This window comes from Pseudopipra pipra, chromosome 2 (genome assembly GCF_036250125.1).
Source record: "Pseudopipra pipra isolate bDixPip1 chromosome 2, bDixPip1.hap1, whole genome shotgun sequence".
Lineage (NCBI taxonomy): Eukaryota > Metazoa > Chordata > Aves > Passeriformes > Pipridae > Pseudopipra > Pseudopipra pipra.
The window spans coordinates 91,718,919-91,746,090 of NC_087550.1; the positions used below are offsets into that span (position 1 = coordinate 91,718,919).

At 41.8% G+C, this 27,172-nt stretch overlaps 1 protein-coding gene across 7 annotated transcripts in view; it reads left to right on the forward strand.

The window, feature by feature from the left end:
* The window catches only part of LIMS1 (LIM zinc finger domain containing 1), a 70,771-nt gene that overhangs the window by 39,026 nt on the left and 4,573 nt on the right, over window positions 1–27,172 (forward strand). For 5 of the 7 annotated variants that reach the window (XM_064646396.1, XM_064646398.1, XM_064646397.1 and 2 more), the window contains exons 2-7: window positions 14,935–15,094; window positions 21,045–21,111; window positions 22,954–23,074; window positions 23,915–24,064; window positions 25,204–25,354; window positions 26,144–26,236. In XM_064646396.1, coding sequence (XP_064502466.1) covers window positions 14,935–15,094; window positions 21,045–21,111; window positions 22,954–23,074; window positions 23,915–24,064; window positions 25,204–25,354; window positions 26,144–26,236 — 742 coding nt within the window. Of the gene's footprint in view, window positions 1–12,303; window positions 12,614–14,934; window positions 15,095–21,044; window positions 21,112–22,953; window positions 23,075–23,914; window positions 24,065–25,203; window positions 25,355–26,143; window positions 26,237–27,172 lie in introns of those variants that run through there. The other 2 variants (XM_064646392.1, XM_064646393.1) reach the window with 1 other exon arrangement.

Genomic DNA, 27,172 nt, shown 5'->3' on the forward strand with positions numbered 1-27,172 from the left:
ACATACATATTAACCCACGTGTTAAATAATATTAGCCCTTGAGCAACAGTTAACTGAAAGCTGCTTTCTTGGTTCAAGTACCCTACTTTTCTAATCCTGAACCAATATGTACTCAAGATGCCAATTTCCTCAGGATACCCTGTGAGAATTTCTGTATTGGGGAAAAAAAATAAGATTTAAATCATCCTTTGTTAAGGTCATACATGGTATTTGCCAGTTTTCATTTTAGAGCCTTTTACACCTTACCACAGTATGAGATTTCTCTCTCCAGCCTTTTTCGGGATATGTGTCTTCTTTGGTGGTGGTTTCCTAGGATCCATTCTGGGCTGTTGCTCTGGTAAGGCAAAAAGAGCAGTATGTAACCCATCAGACAGCTGCTTACACCCTTTTCCTTGGCTGCAGGGTGTCTTGCGCTGCCTCCGCTCTGCTGCTGCAAGTACCACTGTAGTTGCATTTCCTCGGTCTGGCCATTGCAGCAGGAGCTGGATGCTGCTCCTTGGGATGGGGACTTGTGTTGCCCACAAACTGCAACTGACACATAGCCAAATGTTGGCACTATCAGTGCTGCAAAGCAGGTCGGTGGGGCTTGGCGCCAAAATTCCTCCTTTGCTCTTTCCTGGGAACATCAGTGTCATTTGTACTTAAAACACCTGAGATTACTAATGATTAGGGCACTGTGAAGCAACGTACTGAAACTCCTAAATGTGCACCAGATCATAGATTTATCACATACATTTAATTTTCCAGAAGCCAAAATTTCTTGAAACAATTGTCTTTACAGTATAAAAATAATTTTCTGTGTTGATACAGCTTCTTGATAGGTTGTGCGCCAAGGGGCTTTGGGCTCTGCAACAGGATGCTGAGCTTTAGCTTCTGCATCTGTGTCCACTGATGTCACTGCACCCAAACTTTGACCCTCATCATCATCTTCCAGATCTGCTATTCAGTTTATGATGAGTCAGTCTCTTTGCAGGAAAGACTGCAGGAGTATAATTTGGCTCTTTCCATTAAGTTTTATAGCTTGTCAGATTTCCCTTTGCAATAGAAGCTCCTAAATGAATGATTAAATTTAACAGAGGCTCTCCAAACACCTCTTGCTCTAGCAAATAGGTGCCAGGTCATCTTGAGGGGAAGTCAGGCAGCTGTAGCTATCTGTGAGGCTCAATTTACGAGCAGCAGAGCTTGTTTTAATGCATAGGTTTGTTCTTTTTGCCCATGCACTTGCTGTGATTGCATTGCATTGCTTTTGCTGCCCTGCTGCAGTTTGCAGGCTGGGGCTTGGGCTCAGAATCTGCCCCAGGTACCTCAGTGTTTTAGGTGGTACAATGTGGTGGCCAAGCAGCTGAGTTGTCCCACTGGCAGCAGTGAGGACCTGAGGGGGCTGGGAAGGACTACCAGAGTCCATCCAGTGCAGGAGAATGAGGACATTTCAAGGGAAGCCACCAGCAGCTGTAAATAGCAAGCCCTAAGCTCAACCAAGATCAGGACCAGGGTGGGAGGGTAGGACTCATCCCCCTCTTTTAGTAAGCTAGCCTAGGATGGAGTGTGTTGTCTCTCTCGTCCTCTCCACCCCAGTTTCTCCTGGCATAACCCATGTCCAGGTTGTGCCATTGGCTGCAGTGAAGTGAGAGAAGTCCCAGCCCTTGTCCTGACAGGACAAGCACATTAATGGGGATGGGAAATTTGGCTTCTCTTTCTACCTCTACTTACCCACTCCACTCATCACTTAACAAACCCCGTAACCTCTCTGTCAGTCTTTTAATCTGGTACTGTAGATGCAACTGGTGCTTTACTGACCTTATAGGGAACTGGAAGATACAAGGACTCCCTGAAACATCTCAGCCTTGGCCATATTGATCAACATAACTGGTCTACTCTGGCCTCCAATCGGGAGGTCTGGAGACACACTATCTTTAATGCTGCTGATGCTTTTGAGAAAGCACACAGGATCACCCTTGAGGAGAAAAGACAATGCAGAAAGAATCGTGCCTTGCAGAATATACCACCTAAGGAGTCTTTCTGCTGTGCCTTTTGCAACAGGGCGTGTCTATCTCCTATTGGCCTTTTTAGCCACCAACACGCTTGGAACAAACGTGGGTAGAGCCCTCCCCAAATCTTTGTTTGTGAAGCCATGATGATGATGAGAGGGCTGGAGCCTGCCAGCCCCATATAAAGGTGGTCTGGATAGCTCATCCTTTTCTTGAATTTGCACAGTACAAAAATGTTCTTGGTTTAGACCTCCAGTGAGAAAGGGATACTGAATGCAGACTTCTCTTCCCCTGCTTGAGCTGGACTCACCAGCTCATAGACTTAATTATGAAGGATGCTCCCCGGGCACAGAGTTCAAGGTACAGGGGGTTGCCTGGCACCTTCCTCTCCACCGTTTGCAACAGATGCAGCAGTCACTGAACTAAGTGCAGCCTGAGAAATCTGCTTTTTAAAACAGAGGGGAAAACTTGTTCTTTTCCAGTTTTTGGGGGGAAAAGATTTTGGGGGAAAAAGATGACATCTCTGATAGATCTCGCCTTGCCTCATCTTTGGAAACAGTGTGTAAAAAATTCTGTGTGCTGAGCTATTCTTTCTTGCTTTTCTATGCAAACAGGATGCAAAGGAAAGTGTATACATACGTTTATGATTAATCATTAGGAGTCAGCAGCAGTATGCTTGTTATTTTTGCTCTTTCCCCTTCTCATCCCATGGCCTTTGTAAAAATAAAATGATTCCTCTGAAAAAATTGATACTGTTAATTCGCAAAGCTCAGCATAAAGTACTGGCAAAAGCAGCAGCAATTCTCTTCAGTTTTTATTTTGACAATTAACAATTAAATTTGATAACAGTTGTCTGTAGCCCTTTTTTCTAAGTCCATATGCATTCAAGGGCCATTAAAAATATAAACAACTTTCGGAGAGTCTCAAGTTTTTTACCAAACAGTAAATATCAGCATTTACAATAAATAATCATTGGCAAGCTTCCATCAGTGGATGTCAGTTACTCAGGTAGTTCACTGCTCTATTCCCCTGTGCAGAAAGCACTGTAGATGTTTTCCACATTAATAGGTCTAAAGTATCTGCATTCCCTTTGCTCTCTGCTGCTGAAACTGATGGGGTACATCTGCGTGAGTAGGTGCAGGCAATCTTCTGCTGGATCTGTTCAGGCTCCCGCCTGCCTTGCACATTGACTCCAGGCTGGAAGGCATGTGGATGTGCCCCAAAATTTCATGCACAAAGACTCCCTTCCAGATGGAGCAAGATACATAAGCACATTCTTACGTCCCACTGAGCCTTAGGGGATAGGCTCTGCACAGCAAAGCTCGTAGGTGAGTATAAGAAGAAACAAATGAATAAAATCCCCCCATCAGCAATGTGGTAGGGCTGAGTGTCTCTTTCTTTATGAGATACAGCATTTGGGAGTTGTGCGAGGTCACAAATCTCCTCAGCCTGCCATCAGAAACCCCGTGTGTAGCAGACAGACAAGGTGTGCAGCTGTTTCCAGCCATACATCTCTCCTGCTCTTCCTAGGAGGAAGGAAAGGAGATGCTGGTCAGGGACTGTCTGGTAAACCAGGGACCCTGTTGAGATTTCAGATGCCTTAGGATAGTGAGAATAGGGTAAGGAGGAAAGAAAAGATCTGTCTGCAGCTGGAAACATTCTTAGATTTGATTTCTATTGGTAATGTTTCTTAATACAGTCACCAGTGTCAATATTTATATTGCCACTTCCTATGAGTAGATGTTTCGCTTGCTCATAGTGCCAGTGTCAGCAGGTGAAGCAGTAATTATTCCATACATTAGTAAAAAAAAGTCAATAATTTATTAAAGCAGAAAAAACTTGAAAATCAGTGTTAAGACAAAAAAATTATGTTTCTTCATTTGCTCTGGTTAAAAACTCTGCTGGAATAGTGGAGAACTGGGAGCTACAAATACTCATTTGAATCAGATGCTTGGGAACTCTGGATTAAGAAACACTTTGGCATGTCTGGGAGCTGCTTTAATTGAAGAAGGGATTTGTCCATGTAAATATAACATGGAATTATTAATTATAGTAACATCGAACCAGCAAAAATATGCTTCATGATTATATTTTAATATTGAGATACTTTAAATTTGTGTTGAGCCTTAGTTTGAGATAATCAAATGACTAGAGGCTTTACTTTTCATTTGTGCTGTACTTTTCATTGCTCTAGGGGTTAAAATAACTCCCGAGGAACACACACCCTTTTTTGCTTGCCTTCTCTCTCACCTCGTCTCCTGCGTTGCATAACAACTCCTAAGCAATTTTGTTTGACTTGCTCACCCTGATTATCACCTCCCCGTGACTCCAAATGACTAGAGACAGCTGTTTGAGTAACAGGAATCCAAGCAGAAAGTACTGTTCCTCTTTAATCTATCACTTTAGTAAATTTTTAAGGTTCAATGATTATAACTATTAGGATTTTCATTGCTCTTATTTGAACATTAGCTGACTAAAAGTAAGTTGTAGGTTTCTTTTGCTTTCGTTTTCATGAGTTCTGATGATAGCTAATCAGAGGTGTTCTCTAAAGAAAATGGGCTGTGATTGCTCATTATTTTCATTATAATTAAGCTGTCCTTGGAATGCAGTCTGTCACACTGAAGTGAATTTACACACAGGAGAGAAAAGCTAAATTATTCCAGCATTACCACTTAATAAAAATTACCAATTTGCAGGCATCGGGAAGAACAAGTTTAAAGGTTGTAAGGTTGGGTTCCCTTTCTTTTCATTTTGTTTTTCTGAGGTCTCTGAGCTGTTCTAGGAAATGCAAAGCTAACAGACATGGTGACAGGGGGATCCCAACAGCTGACTGTACTGGAAGCTGAAGTGAGCTTGACTGGGAATGAATGACAAAACCAACCCATTGTGACTGGCCCAGAGGCCCCATGCATCCTTGGCATAGATTACCTCAGGAGAGGGTATTTCAAGGACTCAAAAGGGCATCATTGAGCTTTTGGGATAGTTGCTATAGAGACAGAGGAAATTAGACAGCTGAATACCTTGCCTGTCTCTCAGAATACCCTTCTGCTGTGAGACTGCTGAGGATCAAAGAATAACAGGTACCAATCACTACCACAACAATGCACCATCGATGATATCACACCAAGACTCCATGATTCCCATCCATGAGATGATTCAGGAATTGGAGAGCCAGGGAGTGGTCAGCAAGACTCGCTCACCCTTTAATAGCCTTATATGGCCAGTGCATAAGTCCAGTGGAGACTGACGGTATCGTGGCCTGAACGAAGTCATGTGGGGGTGCCTAGAACAATGGAAAAAGACCAAATCAGCAGTGCTGGGGGAAACCCACCTGGGCTGCTGATTTGTGGCAAGATGTCACTGCCAAGGTAAAGAAATTGGTTTCAAAAGCCCTTTATGTAGATGCACGTGTACCCAAGAGTTGGGCTACTGAAGAACTTTGCAACAACGGACAGGTGGACCAAGCTGCCAAGATTGAAGTGTCTCAGGTGGATCTAGACAGAGTGAATTATCTCTGGCTTGGTGGGCCCATGACACCTCAGGTCATCAGGGAAGAGATGCAACATACAGATGGGCTTGTGACTGAGGGGTGGACTTAACCATGGACGCTATCTCCCAGGTTATCCATAACTGAAACATGCACTGCAGTCAAGCAGGCCAAGCAGGTGAAGCCTCTGTGGTGTTGTGGACAATGGTTGAAATACAAATATGGAAAGGCCTGGCAGATTGATTACATCACGCTGCTGTAAACCCACCAAGGCAAGCGCTATGTGCCGACAATGGTGGAGACTACCACTGGATGGCTGGAGACGCACCCTGTGCCTCACATCACTGTCCAGAATACCATCTTGGGCCTTGACAAGCAAGTCCTGTTGCAACATGGCACTCCAGAGGGAATTGAGTTGGACATCGGGACTGATTTCAAAAATAGCTCCATAGACATGTGGGCTAGAGAGCACAGGATTGAGTGGGTATATCATATTCCCTATCACACACCAGCCTCTGGGAAAATTGAATGGGAGAGAAAAGCAAGCGGGGGAGTGGAGGGGTGGAGGTGACATTAAATTAATGCCATGACAGGGTGGAAACTGTTACTGTAAAAAAACTTGGTAATAGTAACCAAAACCTTCCCTTAGCAAAATGCACGGAAGTCTTGCTTTGCTTGAACTGCTGCTAAAATTCATTCCTGCTTGACAGGCCTGCTACCAGTATTGAGTAGCTACTAAGTGTAAAGTACAAGATGAAGACTTTCAGTTTGTATTACCCTAAATGTTAAGAACATCATAATAAAGTAGGAAAACAATGCTATTTTGTATTAGCTTTATTTGTTGATACATTACTCATCTTAGGAACATAAATGGCATCTGCTTTTTCTCTTGACTGTTGAATATTAGGGCCATTATTTAATTCTGCAGTGTTAACTGAAGATGGCTCAGCTGTCTGCCATCCTCTACTGATTTTTAAAGCCTGGTGATGCTGTAGTGAATGTAGGAAGAGAAAAATAAAACCAAAACCTAGAGTGACTAATAATTGCAATTTAATATGTGTGCAAGAGAAGAGGAGCAGCTGAGGACATGTTTTCTTTAACACATTCTAGTTCTGCTCAAAACAAATTAATTCAGGAAATGAAGAACTTTGCAATTCCTTATATAGAATAGGAGCACAAACTAATGAAGGTGAGAAATAGTTATGTTACTGGAAGTGTAGAGTAATAGTAATAAAATAATAATAAAAGATGTACGTGAAAGTGATGTGCTGGTTAGTAAAGCTGAGGGTCAGTCCTCAGCGTGGTATCTCCAGTGGAAACTTAACTATAATAAAGATGTTGCTGTGAGCTGGGAAGCCTGGTGTTGCAGTTCTCTGCCTTAGAAGAAGCTGCATGGACATACTGGAAGTCTCACCTGATAGCTGGTGTGTTATGTTGAGTCATAGTATTAATTATAGCTCCCAGATGAACCACTCAGGTCATGGTGTTCAGCTTATCAAAACATCAGTTGCACGCAGTGCAGGCAGATGGCTCAGATAGAATCAAAGCCTGGCATTTGCCTTTACACTAAGGATCAGTGGAGGGTTTTTGGTGGATTTCAGTGACAGATGGCATGAACTGAATATTGATGGTATGAAACTTACTCGAGATATAAGATACTGCAGCATTTTAGAGTCATAGAATCATTTAGGTTGGAAAAGACCTCTAAGATCATCGAGTCCAGTTGATAACCCAGCACTGCCAAATCCACTACTAAACCATGTCCCCAAGTGCCATATCTACACAACTTTTAAATACCTCTAGGAGTGGTGACTCCACCGCTTCCCTGGGTAGCCTGCTCCAATGCTTGACGCCCATTTCAGTGAATAAATTTTTCCTAACGTACAATCTAAACCTCCCTTGATGCAATTTGAGGCCATTTCCTCTTGTCCTGTCACTTTTGGGGGGCATAGTGGGCCTGATCTTGTCTCTTTGGGCTTGAAAATATCATTCTTTTCAGGATGAGTGTCTCAGAGGCATTTGATCTGCAGCCCATAGTATTGAGTAGCTAAAGTTTTTTCTTATTCTTAAATTGGAGATAGGGCTATAAATGTTGTTACAGGAACTGCATCAGTGTAAATGCATCTTTAAAATGTATAGAGTTGGAAGAATTTGGATACGATATATTTACCATAGTCAAGTATACATTACAGTCAACTACACAGGGTGCAGATTTTAAGAATAACCAAGAGCACACTGTGTCTCATGCAACACATAGAAAGATCATGAGCTTCTCATACATGATACTGTGTCTTTCTGTTGTTTTGTTTTTCCCATCTGCATAGGATTAAAAAAAGTAGTAGTGGGGGAGGAAGAGATGATTGTTTTAAAGAGTACCAGTTGTTTTAAAGAGTACTCAGAAGAAGTCATTACTTGGTTACATAAAACATGGCTTCATTTGGTAAGGTTTGTAACCAGCAGGAAGAAAACACAATAGTTTTTTTGAAATATTACTTACAACAGGAAAGTCTTACACTCACATATTGTTCTCCCTTTCTACAAATTCCATCAGAGGCTGATTTTTCACTGTGCTTGAATGGATGGTAAAACATCGTGTGGGAAGGTGCTGCTTACCTGTCTATTCCAGTTATATTTACTTCCTTATGGAGAGATGGAATGTGAACCTTCTCTGTTTGTGGAGGCCAAAGCATTTTTTGGACATGTTTATACTAGAATAAACTTATATTGAAGTATATGAAACATCCAGAGTTACCTTTTTGTTTGCCCTATTTAAACGCCCACCACATAAGCTTAATTATGCTTTTTGTGGTGAAGACTAAAGGGTGAAACTTTTAGGAGCACTCAAAATTCACTGACTTGTTATTGCAGTGGTTTCAAGACAGCCTTCTGTCATTTTTAATAGAAACAGAAGTTAGAGCAGTGCTGGGCACATGTGAAAATCCTACCTGTAATGTGCACTTTTATTGTAGAAAAGATTTATACCTTCTTTCAAACTGTCTTAGGAGACCAGCTTAACATGGAAAGTATTTTATTGCTTAAGAGATAAACAATTGCAGCAACCAGAACCCAAGAGTGTTTTTAGTCTCAATTAAAAAAAGACACAAAAGGTCAATTAGTGCTTTCAAATGTTGGTGCAGAAATCAGAGCAGGCCACTGTGAGCCCACACATATTTTGCAGCCAGATTTCTGTTCTAGTAGTTCTGTATTTTGCGTGTGAGAGCCATTGCATAGCATCTGTTAATATATTGTTGAAATGAAATCACAGTCACACCTACCGACGGGGGAAGTGGAGGGAGGCACTGTCATGACTCTTCCCCCCTCCCCCGCACGTCCTGATGGGCCGTTTGGCCTCTCAACAGCACCGGTGATGCAGTGATATTTCACAGTGGCACGAGAGGGTTGCCAAGCAGCAGCCGCTTTTGCCAAGCACCTTGTTTGGAGCCGTGACTGCTCAGCATGTCTATTTGTGGCATGTAGTGTAATGCTCAGCGGGCCTGGCCAGCCACGAGCCTTCTCTGTAAGAGTCCCCATGTGCCTCTGGCAGCCACCAGCACAGGCAGCCAGATCTGAAAACTCCAGAGAAAGCAGGGTCGAGTGAGGTGGCAGTTATCCTTCAGCAATGATTAGGCAGTGTGGCTATTTTTGCTATTGTTTTCCAAAACCCTTCTCAATAACCACAGTGGGACACTTCTCCTTCATTCGTCTGCCATTTCTTTCAGCACCTTCCCTACCATGTATTTTGATTTCTGATAAAATCCTCAGTGTGCCAGGGAGGAGACTCTGTCTTATTCCTTCCTACATACCTTTTCCACTTAAACACTCAACTTCTCCCTTTTCTCCATAACATTGTGTCCTTAACAACAGGCTGGTAGGTTTTGTCCCAGATCCCTTGGGAAGCTGCTGCTGCAAATCAACGACCCCTTACATGCTTCTGACTCCCTGTGGATGGTTTCACCTCAGGGTAACCTAGAATTCCCTAATGAAAATTCAGTGTATTTTTAACTAAATATTTCAGATCTTGGCAGCATGCCCCCTGCAAAATGACAGAAAAGAGAAAGATGGCCAGCTGCACTGGATTTGTGGATTACCAAACTTTCACAGTAGCAACTGTGTTTTCCACCAATAGCAGAAAGGCCCTTTTTAAACTCCTGTCAAACTCCTTTCTTGATTAATGGAAGACATTGGGAATCATTCCACCAGCAGCAAAGGTAATATGCCTGGAGAACCAGGCAGCTTATACTTATTGCACATATGGAGTTCTATTACCTTGTAGGACTACCTCTTGGAAAAAAACAGGAAAATTAAAACAGGATTTTTGGATGGACATCTTACTGCACTGACTCGCCATACTACTTGTGTTGCTACAGCCACGCAGAAGACTGCTCAGCAGCAGCTGAAGAAGCAAGCAAATATTTTCCTGTTGACAACAGAGGACACAAGGCAGCACGAGTGGCTTCCAGTTACCTGGGTCACATGTGGATTTCAGGTTACTGCAAGGACTGTAGAAGTCCACCAGGAGAAAAACAGAACTGTCTTGATTTGCAGCAGCAGCCTCCCAGCAGAATTGCAAGTGATCTGGGACAAAACACAGGAAAACAGTTGAGAAATTGTTGAGAAACAGCAATAAGGGGAAGAGGCAGACCGACTTGCTGTTTCTTATCTTAGTGGCTTGGTACACCTACACTAATCCTGGATGAATCAGCATGTTTAGTCCATTGCAGTCTGTCTCGCTGGAGTTTTTTATACCCACAGAAGCTTAGCACTGGCCTGTGCAGAAAATGTTTTAGAGGCAAGATGGAGAAGAAGAGCCAGCATCAGTACGCCTGCATATCTGTTGGCAGACACCGCTCGTTTTCACTGGTGCTCCAGTGGATGCAGAAAGCTTTTGTTCCAGGACTGTTTCCTGCAGCGGTGCTCTGGCAAGATCTTTGTGGCCTACGGCTACAACCTGAGCATCTCTTGCCCCGTGACAGATAAAAATAGGGCTTGAGCTGCAGCCAAGCTGTGTCAGTGGTGTGGGTGCAGCCTCCTTAGCCTGTTACAGCTTGTAACTCTTGGTAGCTCTGATGCAGGATGCATAAGCACACCTAGAGATGGATAAATAAGCAGGGTCATGCTGCCTGGGTCCCACCTACCCAAGCAATAGCTTGCCCGGGGGTTGCTCCTTGTTGAGGGGAAGTGAAGGAAAGATGCCTGACCAAACCCATCCCACAAACTTGGCAGCAGCAGCAGTGTAGGGCTGTGTTGGCCAGGCTGTGGGAAGACAGCTACGTGCGAGCTCAGGCCTGCATGGAGAGGGGCGTGTGGGCTGCTGTACGCTGACTGAGCAATCTGTCCCAACCAGTGCTGAGAGATACAGCCAAAACGCATCATCAACCAGACCCTCAGTAGTAGGTCCTAGGAAGGTGAAGGTATATTAAGAAGTTTTAGCCTTGATTGGACCTTCTGTCATATCCTGTGACAGGACAAGAGGAAACGGCCTCAAGTTGTGCTGTGAGAGGTTTAGATTGGAGATTAGGACAAATTTCTTCATGGAAAGGGTTGTCAAGCACTGGAACAGACTGCCCAGGGAAGTGGTGGAGTCACCAACCCTGGAGGTATTTTAAAAGGTGTGTACTCAGTGATCTTGAAGTCTTATCCAAAAATGATTGTTTGATTCTCTGATCTTCAAGTCCTAATTTCTCTACTTGTTCCCTCTGCTCATCTCCTTGTCATCCTCTGCTTTTTCGTCCTCCTCGAAGACTAGCAGATTCTTCAGATACCAAGGTATTGTGTGTCACGAGCACAAAGTGCATGTGGTTCTGCAGTTCAACTGATTACAAACAGTTGAACAGAGCCAGTCCAACGCCAGAGGTAGTTACTCAAGAGAGTTTTCCAAAAGCCTGCCTTTTCTGCAGTTAAAAGTTGTGGGAAACCAAGTATCCCACGTCTGCCACAAGCACTGTGCTTCAAGTAGGGAAAGCTCGCAGTAGTGTAGTTATTAGCTAGAGATCTGCAGCTAATCAGCCCTGGCTTCCCTAGTAAGTGGTGCACAACAGGTTTTTTAAATAGAATATGAACATAAAATAATTACAACATTAGGAGGGCATTCTGTGGTGAAGGAATAATTGTTTTTCATTCTTTCTTTCTAGTCTTGCTTTCTCAGTTCTTTAATATCCACAGTAAATTACTTCAGTAAATGTTCTTATGTGAAATTGATCTAAATGCAGCACATCACTGGAAATAAAGCTTTAGTTTTCCTCCTTCATATATTGCCCATTATAGCATATGTGGCAGTTTGGTTAGTGGCCTGTGAAGCACAACATAAATGTAATTATCCATCTGTACCTGTCCCTTCTCCAAAGTGCTGACACAAAGAAAGATGCCTATAGATAAATTCAGCGCATAGGACAGCAGAAGACACAAGCGAAACATTAAAGGCATTTTTTTCACCATAATTAATATACTGTAGCATTAAAGCAATATTTACCTAGTGACAGGATTCTTCTCTTTGTGCTTCCCACTGCTGGTTTGCCCATGATAAAATATTGTTTGAATCTACCTCCATTCCCCCCTCAGCTGAAAGTAGCTGTGGACAAGTTTGTTAGTGAACATATTTGCTCACATACGCTACTCGCACCACAGCTCTCCTGGGCAGCTTCTGTCAGTAGCCAGCAGCAAAGACCCTTTCCAGCATCCGAGTTTACATGAGGGCCTAACAGGAAAATTTACTCCTCTGTGCATAGCCAGCCTCAGTAAATCACAGTGTGACAGGCTCACCGCCCCGCCACTGAACTTTTAACTTGAAGCTCTAGCAGGGCACTGAGTAGCTCTGGCTACATGACACGGAACTGTGAAAGTAAATCACTTCGCTGGGAACAAGGGGAAGTCCAGCACACTGTTTTGCAGGCTTTGCCTACAGCTTCTTTGCAGTATAAGCATAGAATATATACACCCAGGAAGGCAATCAGAGAGAGATGGACTTCCAGCACAGAGCTCACCCGTACCCCATCCCAGAGGATGAAGAGGTTGCATACAAGGTTGCTCCTGATGCTCACAACTCTGCAGGAAATGAAGGAGAGAAACCAGTGTCAAAATTGCAACGTAGGCACAGTGAAATAAAACTCTACAAAGAGTTCTGTGACTTCTATGCAAAATTGTAAGTTCATTCTGTTCAGCTTTGGAGTGTAGCTGCAGTGACATTGCATGTGTATTGTACTTATGTATTTTATTATCTGAGATTTGTGCAAGCTGTTCTCTTACCCAACCTTTGCCACTGTTCTGCTTGAAACATTGCCAGTGGTAACTGTTAACTAAAATTGGAGTTGTTGCTTTAAATTTCATCATTAATTGCATCAGAAATTTTTATCAGCAGTTAAAATGGAGTTGGAATTTGTCAGGTAGTCTCTCTGCCTTCAGGTTGTTTGTGTGTTATCTTGGGCAAATGGATAAACTGCTTCATCAGTGCAGAAGCATTACATATATCACTGATTTTGCATATATGAAGTGTTTCAAAGTGAAGCACTTTTGTGTATTGAGGAGGAAAACTTGGTGTTTTCATTTGATTTTGAACTTTGTTTCATGTTTTTGCTTGGATTATACTTTATGTATGCCAGCGCTTAACGTCCTTAGTGCTCGAGCACTGTTGAAGTGATGATGAAAGGTCCCAGTTTCTGTTGTGATTATTCCTCACTTAGATTGATAAAAAGGATGGTGAAGTTGACTGAGGTCTTCCCCCACAGAAAGCGTATACAATCCATGGAGACCATCAGCAAGCTGTATACTTAATCACAGTTCGTATGTATAGTCACTGCAGTTTGTCCATAGGTCTGTCTGTTACTTATGGGTGAGACCATCCTCCCCGTCTGATCTTCGAGTGAAATTTGCCCACTTTTGTTTCACTGGAACAGCAATGAATATTTAGATAGCAGTTACCGTTTTTCTCTTCTACAAAGATCTTTAGAGAGAAAAAAAAGTGCCAGCTAATAATAACTGGTCAGATTTGACCTTGCATAGGGCTCTTCTGTGAGACAGTGTAAGAAACAGATAAAACACATTCCGTTTTGAACCACGTGCTAGGTGTTTGCTTGCTCCTTTGGATGGTGTGCATGGAATGAATTCAATTCCTATTGAACCTGGTGGGAGCCAAGAGGTCTTATCCCCTTGTGGGAATAAAAAGGAAGTCTTGGCATCTTGCAGAGGACTGAGGGCTCTGCACTTAAAAGTACAGCATGACAGCTGTACCAAAATGTGTGCATGTGTGCATATGTGTTTAAAATAATGTCACTTGTCTAATAATCTTCCAAATAGATGTTTTGAGTCAGTGATTTTGTCAGCTGAGGTCAGATTGTAATGAAACTAGACCATTGCTCTATATTTGCTCTCTGCTATCACATGGTATTAGGGCAGAGAGGTGATCTTGAAAGGCATAGCTTTGAGTATAGATATGAGTAATAAAATATTTGCAAAGGAAAAATCAAGAGAGCCTTTTCCTGGCCTTAATTAACTGAAACACAGCTGCAGTGTCTTCTGCAGATGTGGACATGAACCCAGTGAAGTAGCTAATTCCTCAAATGTTTTGCAACTACCACACTGCCGTTTTTTGGTTCTGTGCCTTTGAGAAGCAACCAAGGTTGCTATTTGAGTATATTTTTGCATCCCTGGTATGGGTTTATGACTTTGTGTTGGGCTGCATGTGGGTTGCCGTGGGGCAGCTGGAACATTCCCATCCTCTAGCATGGCCCTGGAGTGGGCTGTGAGTTGGCACATCGTGAGCTGAGCTCTCTGAGATGAACCTTCACAAACCAATCAAAAATCCCGTGACTTCAAAGGAAATTTGTAAAATGACCTCAAGCTACGCAGAGCTTGTATAAGGGATAATTGTTTACCTACTCTGATTGTTGTTAATATCTGCCAGACTAGATACTGCACACTCTTTCACATTGTTTGTTTAGAGCTTTGAACTAAGGCTGTTACATATATATTTTAGAATTAGGAATTCTTTAGAATTAATCATTTATGTGTTCCTTTGTGGTGCTAGTCCTCAATTATTGTTAATATTTGCCCTTGTTTTCTGTAATTCTAATATATTTCATAATTTGCTCTTGTTTTCTGTAATTCTAATGTATTTAACAATTTTTATAGTACTTTGAATTGCCTGTCTTTTCGCATCTTAAAAAGCCTGTAAATTTATAACAACATTTTTGTTGTAACAACATTTCTGTTTGGTTTTTTAATTAATTAGAGTTCATCATGAGGCTTTTGTTTCTAAAGAGTTCAGGAGCAGGGAGAAGTGGTAGTTTTATTTCTGAGGGGATACTACAAGCCATGAAGTCCATCGAAAAACTTGTATCGAGCAGCCTTGCTTTAGGCTGATGCAGTTTGGCCTTGGGGGAAAAAAAAGACCTACAACCAGTGTTGTTGCCTATTTAAGCTAATTTTCTTTCTATTTCTTTTTGTGGTTTTTTTTTTTATTAACAGCAACATGGCGAACGCGCTTGCAAATGCCATCTGCGAGCGCTGCAGGGGTGGCTTTGCCCCTGCCGAGAAAATAGTCAACAGCAACGGTGAGCTGTACCATGAGCAGTGCTTCGTCTGTGCCCAGTGCTTTCAGCAGTTCCCTGAAGGGCTCTTCTACGAGGTAAGCGGGGCAGAGTGCCCCTCTCACCCCCAACCTTTGTCTTGTGCCTTCTTTCCCATACCAGGATTAGCTACAGGCAGATCCATGGCTTAGAAAGTCCCACGGCCAGAACTGGGCTCGGAAACGGTATGCCCAGTAAAGGGAGAAAAAAGCCAGGAAGCATTTCTGTGCTAATTTGAAGGACAACAGTATATATAACCTTATTTAAATATGGAGCCTAATGTTATTAAAGCTGAGAAAAAACTGCTGGAGATTCCTTTTTCACTGCAGATTTTTTTCCCTGCAGTTTGTGAATCTGATGTATCATACCAAAAATACAGAGAAAGCATACTTCTTAGAGGAGAAAGTCATATAGAGGGAAATCCCAGCATCCCGTGGGCCCTAGGAGGTTTATTGCTGACTTGAGTGAGGCCAGCTCGGCATGTGAAAAGAGGTGACTTGTAAGTCAGCATGCTGAGATCAGGATGTATGTAGAAGCCAAACCAGGCAGGGCCTGTGTAGGGTCGACTCTAACACACCAGAGCATCTAAAATTACCAGTTCTTAACACACTTTCAAAGGTTAAAACCTGTTCCCGTTCACATTTCTCATCTCTAGGTCAATTGCCCTCAGCTCAGATGGGTATTTTGGTATCAGTGTTATTTTCTTTTACACTCCCCTGTTATGGGGATTCAGGAGAAAATGCAGGTAAAAAGTGGCTTTATTGAAAGCTTTAGACTGTTCATAAAATACAAAGTGATTGGTATAAGGAGCAATAGATGGCATGAGCCGGGGAATTAATGATGTCTGAGAGATAAGATCCCTGCTCAAGTAGCTTATAGTCCAACTTAGGGTAGCAGTTACAGGACTTAAGTCATACTATGATCTGAAAAAGCAGGTGAGCAGTGTTTTAAAAGCACAAGTCTGTGCTCTGACAGACAGTTGTGCTCCTTATGGCAAGAGCACAACAGTTTATCTTCCAAAGGATCATTTCTGACTTTACAGAGCCATGTTATGGGATGATGAGGAGAGGCTGAGAGAGGAGTGTGAATAGGAAAAGAGACTGTCAAAAGGGATTCCTGGGGATTTGCTTTCTCTCGCCTTGTCAAAAGACTTTTCCGTGCACAAGGGATAGTCTTGCAGAAATTGTGGTAAATGACTAATATTCCATAAGACATCGAAAGGTGAACTGCAAGGCAGAATTAATTAAATAAAAACAGAAGAACAACCCCATGATATTAACACATTGATTTACAATTGTTAATATATACTGAGCTGCTGCCTGCTTGCAGGCACAGTAAAGAGTCCATCCTGGTGTGTTAAGACCTGAGGCAAACGTAAAGTGATACGGATGTTTCAAAACTAAAATATTTGTAATTGTGTTAAAACTGTCTTAAACCAATAAAATGTATTTTCTCTAAATAGTGAGTATTTTATTCATACTTTTTCTGACTCAAAAAGCAATGAGACATTCCAGGGACTTCTTTCAGAATGTTGAATAGTCTTTTGTTAAAGATAAGTTTGAGGAAATTGTGCTCTAGGCAGCCTGTGTCTCCCAGGGGAGGGACAAGGACTGCAGTGGAAGGAAAGTCTTACTTTTGGGCCTAGGTCAGGAACATTACAAACTCCCTGTTGCTCTGGGTGCTTCCAGGTGGCCATACCTGAATCTGTAGCAGAGGCAAGGATCTTAGATATATTGGATGTAAGCGTTTTCCTTCCTATTGCTACCTTGTTGACATTCATATTCATGACAATTGGTCTTTGAGCACTCTTACTGAAACATGCTGCTCTCAAAGACAGTAAGTCAGAAGTGAGTGCCAATAGATTGTCCTGGGAATGAAAATATCACCATGTACTAAATGTGTTTTGGTTAGTGTTGCTACGGGTTTTTTCAGGCTGGATAGCCTGAGAAATGTTATGTAGAAAGTGGAAAGTTTCAGTTAAGCATAGACACTTCTTGCCACAACTATTACAGAAGTAAAATAACATCAGATAGGCTGAGGGAGCTAGGCCTGTTCAGACTCAAGAAGAGACAACTGAGAAGTAGTAGTATACTATTATCAGTGTATATAATTATCTGAAGGGAAGGTGTCAAGAGGATGGAGGCAGGCTCTTCTCAGTGGTGTCAAGCAATAGGAGAGGAGGCAACAGACAGAAATTGATGCACAAGAAGTTCCATCTGATCATAAAGAAAAACTTCTTTATTGTGCGGGTGACCACACACTGGAACAGATTGCCCAGAGATGTTGTTGAGTCTCCCTCACTGGAGATATTCAAGAACTGTCTGGACACAGTCCTGTGCAATGTGCTCTAGGCTGACCCTGCTTGATCAGGAGGTTGGACCAGATGACCCACTGTGGTCCCTTCCAACCATGCCCATTCCGTGAGAAGAAGGGACAGCCCTAAGCAGGCAAAAGGTGGGCTTAGGTTGGCCATTGCTCAGGAGTGGCTGACAGTGCTCTGAGGACTTGAGATAATCTGTATCACTGTCAAGAAAAAATGAGTGGAGAAGACAGGCATAAAGGGTGTCTTCCTCAGATTGCCTTTATGCAGTCTTTAAGAAGATGGATGTGTTTGCAGGTGTGGCCAGGTAATGTGTCTTTCTGAACATGTTCCCCATGGGTAGACGCGGGCATTGTTGGTTGCCCAGCATGAGTTCGTGTTTATTCTGTGCCTGGTTTAGCTAAGCTAGTGTTTCTTGGAAATGATTTCTAGCTCTTAGCAATTGGGAAGGCAAATATTGTTACCCTGCCTATTACAAGACTTGCAGAGTTCCTCCAGTTAGTCATTAAGCTGCTTATCACATTTGCCGTCAAACGCTGCTGTGATAAGCTTTCACTCTGTGTTCCATGGGTGGGGGTTGAACTGGTCAGAGAGATGCAGGTCTCCTTTGCTGCAGGACATGTCTCCAGGCTGCCTTGCAGGGACCCTGATCAGCACAGCTTGCTGTGGTCTGGCACTGGAGCCAAGTCACTTGCTGGCACAAGTGGTACCACACCAGAGCAGCGCCCCTCCACCGCTTGGAGTCAGCACAGCATAGCAGGAGTTTTGTAGATGTCCTCATGAACCTATGTTAGAAATGGTAATTTGGATTCCTGAGAACTGTATGCCTAATATTGCACAGGAACTGTGGGTTTAGGACCTGCAAGGGTATAATTGTGTTCCAGTTTGCTCAGCAGCATCATTTTAGCAAGTTTTCTTATGCACTTGACCTAAACAAAGATTAGCACAAGCACATGCCAGCAGAATTTCCAAACTTGCTCTGCTCTGGTGTCAGGTGTGAAGTGGTAGCAATTCTGGTCTACTTTTACTCCACCACCTGGGAGATGTGTATTCCCTAGAGCAGCTGCTGCAGAGTCTCAGTGCAGGTAGCACTGCAGGTAGCAGTACAGACAGCTTGAGTGGACACCTTCAGTCGCAGCTGGCAGTGCACTCAGAGGGACAGGGTGGCCCCACTGTAATCAGTCAGTGGGCATTTCCTCCAACCCACATTACTCTCAGGTCATAGAATGGCTCCTTCCTTCTAGAGGTTGCCCATGTCTCCCACTGGGGAGTGTCAACACCTCACCTTCAGACGGGGGAGGTTAGATGAGAGAAGTTGTACCTCTGGTCTGGGTGTTTGTTTAGAGTCTTGTGCTGCTTGTTTTCAGAAGCATCCTAGCCTGCACTGTACTATGCTGAGGTGGAGGAGAGGGAAGGGCTTAGAGAGGTGCTTCCCAGAACAGAAGAAATACAGCAAAATCTTTATGGACTACTCACAACAGCCATAATTGGGAAATACATATTACTATTATTGTTGTTGTTGTTGTCTTATCATAATAACGAAATAATATGGAATAGCATGTGACTTTTGTCTCTTGAGAGGAGGTTTCTTTCAGTTCGGTTCTTTTTTCTAAAATGTTTGTAATAACCTTTAGGAAGATTAAAGGAAGGTGCAGTTGCAATGCAGTTGTCAGATTTGTTTCTATTCCAGTTGCACCTTGTGTGTTTTCCTAAAAGAAAGAGTGTTTTCCTACCAGAAACTACCTTAGAGAGAGAACCTTTAAAGACTCAGGTTTTGTACATGTCTTTCCACTAAGTTAGCTAAAAACACGCAGATAAGTTGGTGGCTGTATAACAGTGAGATGTTCTATGCAGAGCCATTTAACTCATGGACCTCCAGCATACAACAGTGAAACTATCTTGCTTTTGAAATATGTGCCGTGAGATTTGTTACAGAAACTCAAGGCTTTCTCTGATGGATAACTGCTAGGTCATCTACAAGAGCAGCACAAATGAGTCAAGAAGATTGAAAATACAAACAAGACTGAATGGGAACCAACCTACCTGACATAAACCAGACGGGAAGAAAACCTGTTTGGTCCGTCCAGATCAACATGTGGTGGCTTTAAAATCCTGGCAAACCTAAGCATCCCCCATTGGACCACCTGTTTACACAGAACAGGAAGCTTTTGAATTTTTTTCAGTTTGAAAAGGATTTTATCTGGCAGGAAGCAAGCACAATTCACAATGAACAAATAATTTCCATTACTCCTTGAGAAAGTAATAGCCCCCTGCCTCTCAATTACTATTTTTTTAAAAAGCTGAAATTAAAAAAAATAATCTGTTTTACAGTATTACACTGAAATAGCACTTGATAAATTCCTAGCAGAGACTTCTGAAAGAGTCTGTATTGAGCTTGTGTCTTTCTGTTCCTAATAGGTGCAATTCAGGTTGGGCAGAGGAGTTTTCTAATCTCAAGTACCCAGTGACTTTGAGAGTGTTCCGTTAGATCCCCACCCTGCCAGTTGCAAGAGTATTTATTATATTTATATTGTATTTGATCCTTGCAATTTCATAGTATAAAACGGGTAATCTTGAAACACGTTGCTGTATTTTCTGTCCAGGCATGAAAACTTACTTTGTGGGTAGTATTTTATGCTATTTATTTTGTTTTGTATTAGACACAGTAAAATGAAAGGAGCGAGGTTTCCTGCTGTCCTCATTTTTCCACTGTTTTAAACTGAGACATTCAAATCCAAACATTTTACAGTATACCTAATATTGTCTATCTGGTTTTGACACGCCAGTTGGCATTCGCATCTGGTAATGGTGGTGCCTGAAGGTATCTAAACATTTTCCTTCATCTCAGCACATACTTGCCTACATGTTTTTACATATTCTTTGGCTAAGCTACTAATGCAGTGCTGTTGAATTTTTTTAATTCCATATGAGTTTTTTTATATGAGAGCTTGAACTGTAGCTGAACTCATCTAGCCTGTGATAAAATTCAGATCCAAGTCCAAATCCCTTAAGATCAGATCCCAATTTAATCTGATCAATGTAGTGAACTTTGTTCCTTAATATTTGGACTGATTATCTTAAGGGTCTTTTCCAACCTAAATGATTTCTATGATTCTATGAAATAAGCATTACAAAGGAAAAGGCTTATTTCGCTTCATGTTTTGGCTGTACTGCTCCATAAAGTCAAAGATTTCCGTCTCTGGATGTTCTTCCTCTCCCTACCCCCATCGTACTTACTGCCTCCAGTACGCTGGGTCATTCTTGCAGGAAATGTAGAGTCAGGAAGACATCAAATGGGTTCAGGGAAAATGCTTTCCCTCTCTCACTGCCTAAGGGTTTTTGTTAGCTAATTTCCTGCTCAGAATGTGCTCTGTTGCATCAGAGTTTCAGCAGTCCATCAAAATTCAGAATTCAGATGTCTCTTGTGATATAAATTGATGACGGAAGATGCCTTTGACTCTTGGCAGCATTGGAGGAATGGTGTGCTATTAACACTACATGCTAACTAGTAGATGAATAAAGATGGGTGGATGTAATGCCTAGCACCTATAGCTCATGGTCTGGTTTTTTTTGTGCAGCCCGTCATGTTTTACTACCTAATTGTATCTGGAAACACCAGGGTGTTACAGTATTTATGTTAAGAGCGTGTTTCTTATTCCTCTGACATTCAGATCTTTTTCCATTTGCAGTTTGAAGGGAGGAAGTACTGTGAACATGATTTTCAAATGCTTTTTGCCCCTTGCTGCCATCAGTGTGGTAAGTTTTAAATCAAGGTGAACCACTTGATCACAAATGGGAGTGTCACTGGGGGAAGAAAGGCAACCCTTTGTGTGTGTTCTCAGGGAAGGGGCCCTGTGAACTTGCAGAATGTACTAGACTTCAGAGAATTTGGGGAGCTGCTTTTTCTAAAGGTCAGCAAACAACAGTATTTTTTAAAAAAAGTTTGCATTATTTGAGTAAGTAGTTTAGCTGTTGAGTCAGTGATCCAATGAGCAGACCATTCATAAATTTCTGATTATATACACCATTCATGACTCTTGATTCCATATCTCTGTATTTCTGCATATGCTCATATTTGGCCCTTCTCATGTATCTGAAACCCTGCAAGAAGGCTTTGTCATCTGCTTTGACTATTTTAACCCACCTGTGCTGTCCTACTCCACAGAAGCTGGGACAATCATCATTAGCTGGTGATATAATCAAGTGATGGTCAGCTGGGCCCCTGTTGATTTTATTGAAACAAATACCTTTAGGGCTTCAGCATCTAATATCCACCCTATGTAATTCTGAGGGCTGTTTTTTTTGTTTGCCACTGTTAATGCAAATGCTTGTGCGCCTACTGGCTATAATCATTTGCATGTTTTCTTTTTTCCCCTGTGTGTGACGTATTTTGCTGGGGCATGGCTGGGAAGTCATTATTTGACTATTGCTTAAACCAGTCTGGAAGCTCTTGTGTTTCTATGGCACCCTGGCAAGGCAGTATGGCTTTCACTTATCTCAGTGAGGCCTTTCCTTGTGTGGAGGGAGGGGTTGAACACCAAGGGAGGGGGAAGCAGATGTTATAGAACTTCGCATTTAAAGACGTGAACAAGCAGGGAAAGAGGAAGAAGTGGGTTGGCAGTGATTCCTGAGGAGCTACACTCCCTATCTCCAGGATTTCTCCTGCCCAGCTGGCACACCTCCCCCTTCTGTCCTGGCTCCATGTAGTGCCAACTCCCTTAAAACCTCATCAAGGTTCTGCACAGAGCTGGGCTTTCCCACTGCTTGTACTTAGTAAGCAGAGCCACAATCAATGGGACTGTTGTCACAATGACACCTCAAGCATTCCTCACATTTCTGGAGTCCATCAGGTTTTGTTCCTAGATGTTCCTTTGTTACCTGCCTGATCCCTCCCCTTTGAGGCGAGTTGTTCTCCAAAGCCAGGACTCAGCCTACCACGGCCCTGGGAAGCTGAGCTCCCAAACACAATTTAGGCCGAGCCTTTACACTGCTCAGGGGCCTTGGCTACACCCCGAGGGTTAGAAGCTGTGGGTGTGTGTGCAGCGTCACTGCAGCTTTGCATTTGGACTCCATGGGAGTTTTTTTTTTGCAGGAGATCCACAGCCATCCAAGCTCAGTGCTATTGTGCTTTGAGTATAGAGCCCCATCAAGGCTTGGTCCTAGTGGAGTAGAAACCACTGTTATGTACATGACAAGTGAAGATTGCCATCTTAAAGAAAAGAAGGAGAAGGATGATTAGGACACAAGAAAGCCATATTATATGAAGTACTCCATAAATTTCTTAACAGCTTGAGAACAGATAAGTAAAAACAGGGAAGAGACTGAAAAAAGATTATTGCAGAGAGAAGGTGGAGTGTGCATGAAAAGGACTTGTATGTAAGGAGCAGAATGTTCTCCATCAGCAAGGGGATCTTCTTCTGACCCATAGCAAAAAACAATGAAAAAACCCAAATTACAGGGTTTGGAATCAGAACCATGATACTGCAAGTATTGTGTCCTACCAGATTTTGGGGAGAGGAAATGGATGATGATGTCATTGCAGTGTTTTTAACTTTGTCTAGAATGGTATTTTATATCCTGGTGTTGTGTTTCTTACAGGTGAGTTCATTATTGGTCGTGTTATTAAAGCCATGAACAATAGCTGGCATCCAGAGTGCTTCTGCTGCGATATCTGCCAAGTAGTATTGGCTGATATTGGATTTGTCAAGAATGCTGGCAGGTAGATCTCCACTCTTCCTTTTATTAACTGATCATAAATTAACTAATAGGGGGGACTGAGAGATTTTGGTTCCTGAAGCTTTCCAGCTCAGATGGAGCAACTGAAGCATCTTCTGTGGGGAAGAGATCTAAGAGTGCATCACAAAACTAAGAATGGGTACCTTAAGATATTAACATTGTACCTATTTCAACAGTAGGTTTCTTGGCAAACATGCTCTCTACCCAGTGACATTTTGGGGCCATTGTTATATGTAAAAAGAGAGAAAACATTCAGATACAGAAATACTGTCTTTATTTTTTTAAAAACCATTTTTACTTTCTTTTTCCAACGGGCTCTCCAATTTTGGTCTAGTTTGGCATCTTATTATTAATATTCCTTTATGTTCGGTGGGATCCTTCATGGAGTCGGATATTTTTACCAGCTATGATCAGAAGAATGTTTTACAGGTGAATTCTATGGCCATTGCCTTCATATGTATAACATACAGAATTATCTACAGAATTACGATTTGTGTAGTCATCCAGCTTCCAATCTAAATTTCTAAGATTTTGAAAGTAAAACATTCAGCAACAACAATCTATAGCAAACTTTGTTTTCTGTGTTTCAACATAGCTTAAACTCAGCTGAAGAAATGATACTCCTGTAGAGATGGAAAATAAAATGATCACCCTGAACTTAGGAGATAATTTTGCTGCTCTGAACTTGGTTTGCCTAGCAAAGAAATTGTTTTAAAGATTACTTTCCCCACCAAAAAGGACTTATTGAAATGAAGTTTTGATAGATTTTTGCAGTGTAGTACTTGGTACTAGTACTTACCTCTCTTTTTTTATGTTGTTTCAGACATCTCTGCCGTCCTTGCCATAACAGGGAAAAAGCCAGAGGCCTGGGAAAGTACATTTGCCAGAAGTGTCATGCCATTATTGATGAACAGCCTCTCATATTCAAAAATGACCCTTATCACCCTGATCATTTCAACTGTGCAAACTGCGGGTAACTTGAGTTCTGCAAAGGAAAACAGGAAAATGCTGAGCTTATTTGATTCATCTTAAAGTGAAAACTTTCCTGTACAGCTGGCAAGAGGGAATGGGGTTTGGATGTCTTGTGGCCAAACGTGTGTTACTGCTTTTGGTAGCAGTAGCATGGTAGCATTTGAACTGTTGGGGAGTAAAGAAAGATTGGACTTTGCAGGACAAGGTGGTACCTTACAAAATACGAAGTATGGACATAGATACAGTTTCTGTAGCAGCAAAATGATAGTTCTTTATTCTGCTAGGAGATGAAGAAAAATGGTCCTCTTTTCCTGCTTGAATTACTATCTTTCTTATGTTATTTCTTTATAGTTGAGTGGTATGCAAACTTTGTTCTCTCTTTTTAAAGGCTATCATTTTTAGGAGCTTTCTCCCACCTCATTTTCTCAGCTTCTGCTGCTGCAGCATGTGAAACTGCACATTTCTACATCCTGCACTGATGCACGGACCATGGGGCATTGCAGGACATAACATGGATTCTTAGTTGTTTCTTTCTGGTGCAAAGGAAGCTACTATTTCAGTGCCATAGCAAAGGCTGATTTGAATAACAATATGTAGTGTTCTGTCAGTGGCAACCGGTTGAGAGTATTAGTGGTTATGGTCACCTTTAAGGTTTATCTGTTCTCAGTATCTAACCAATGCAATTTACTGAAAAGTAGAGTGTATGAGATTCTGCAATTGGAAATGAATAAACCTAGCTCGTTTGGGTCTGTAGTTTTCTTTCAAGGAAAATGTACCTGGACGTAGAGGACTACATTTACTTTCAGCTACAGTTATGCAAATCTGAAATAAACTGGTAATGAGTGCCAGTATATGAACCAAACATCTGCAGCTTGCACACGCACATTTGTGCTGCATAAGCAGAATGACAATAGTTCAGTAGCTGTTTCCAAGAGAGTTAGTGCAGCTCGCTTAGCAGCCTGTTCTCAGTTTACTGTGATCAGTCTTGAACTCTGTTGAACTATGTTATATTTGATGCTGCCGCATCACTGTAGTATAATTTCTAAACAAATGCTAAAAATTTTTTCTTTCATAAACTCTCAAGAGTTGATACCATTCAGTGCCTTCATTCATGCTCTCAATTCATTAATTTCTGAATAGGAAGGAACTTACTGCAGATGCTCGTGAGCTGAAGGGAGAACTCTACTGCTTACCCTGCCATGACAAAATGGGTGTCCCCATCTGTGGGGCATGTAGAAGACCAATTGAAGGCCGTGTGGTGAATGCTATGGGAAAACAATGGCATGTGGAGGTAAATATCAGATGATACAAAATGTCTTTTACAAATGTAAACATTAACATATTTACTGTTAAAAAATCTGTGATTTTGCTGATCAGTTTCAATGAAAGGATTATCGAAGTTTGCAACAAGAATTATAGATACTTTCTCTGAATCCTTCTTCAGCTTTATTGTGGCTAGTCTTCCACTGTGGAATAGGAGTAATTTCCTACCTTACAGAGAGCTTTGACTGTGCAACTAAGATCAGTAATCAAAGGAGGCCTGGTGAGGTCCTTACAAAAGAAAATTTCAGAGTGCAAAACCGTGCATGTACGATCTGTGGTAATCATGTTACTGAGCATCGTAATACCCTTAGGTCTTTCATAGTCACCTGCCATATACTTATCTCTTTTAACAGTTCATGTGAGAGTTCTTATTTCAAGGCCATCTACAAGATTGAGTTCCACATCTTCCATTTAGTTTAGAAAATTTAGAAAATCTCCTCTAGGAAATGCTTCCTTCACAAGAGTGTAATGATGGTGCAGATTATTTAATAACTTCTAATTCTGTTCATCGATAAAAAAATGAGAATCCTTTGCTTGATTTTTTTTTTTTTTGGTAACTTCTGGATCGAAATTTTGAAGACATTAAAAGAAATATTATTTTAGTGGTCTAGATGTAGTTTAACTTTGCTTTCAGAGATGGCACAGCTAGCCAGTAGACTTCAGTCACGTTCAGTAGTGGACTTGGTTGGTTTGCTTTCCAGAAAAAATAACGTTACTTCCAAAAAATAAAAAAATTTATGTGTCATTTTCTTGGTAGCATTTTGTTTGTGCAAAATGTGAAAAACCATTCCTGGGTCATCGTCATTATGAGAGAAAGGGCTTGGCGTATTGTGAAACTCACTACAATCAGGTAAGGTTGCATATTTTTAAAAATGCCATTAATTGGTAAACTCACAAATTGATTTTATTAGAGATGTAAAACATGGACATTCTTCTGTTTTGTTGAAGGCACCTGTGGGTGTAATGCCAATTAGGAGATGTTCTGTTGCAGTTAATTTATACAGATTTCTCTATTCATCATTCTTGCATAGAGAAAGAAACCTGCAGGTATTTCACAGGACAATCAGTATCAAGATGTTCTTCAAGCTTAGTCTACTTAAGTAGAGCTGTTACAGGCTTTTAGATGCCTGTGAGATCAGAACAGCTAATGACACCCAGTCTTTCCAAGAAGTTAAAGAAGATTTGCCACTCAGTAACTGCAGTTGAAGACGAGGCTATAGTGAGTAGCCTGGATTTTCCTACTGCTGTTAACTCTAAAGATGACTGTATGGTCACATAGCTGCATCATCCCCTCAGTCATTAAGTTGATGAAGACCTCGAAGACTTAAATTTGTCAGAAGACACCACCTAGTGACCACTTGCATTTATACAGAAGTTATATATTGCAGTTCCCTCTCTCCAGACTCCCCTGGTTGTGGAGTCCAGCACCATGATGTACAGACCTTTTTTATTTGGAAGCCATATCTGCATTGTGTCACATTCACCTCCTTGCTTACATAAACACAAGAGTAGGGGTTACATCTGGGAGTTGTAAGGCACCTACTAATTACAGAGGGAGTCTTAATTTGTCAGTGGTGAAGAGCAGATGATTGTTGCTGGCTTACTGTAGACTATAAATGCCATGATGTTAGTAGTAATAGTGTTGCAGCTGTGATGGGGCAAATACATATACCAGACAAGAGCTGTATGTAGAGTGGATGTCTTTTACTAGGTTAACTACTGCAGTTAGAAAAAAATACACAAAATTTTGGGCACTTCTTAATTGTTATATTATGGACAAATGTTA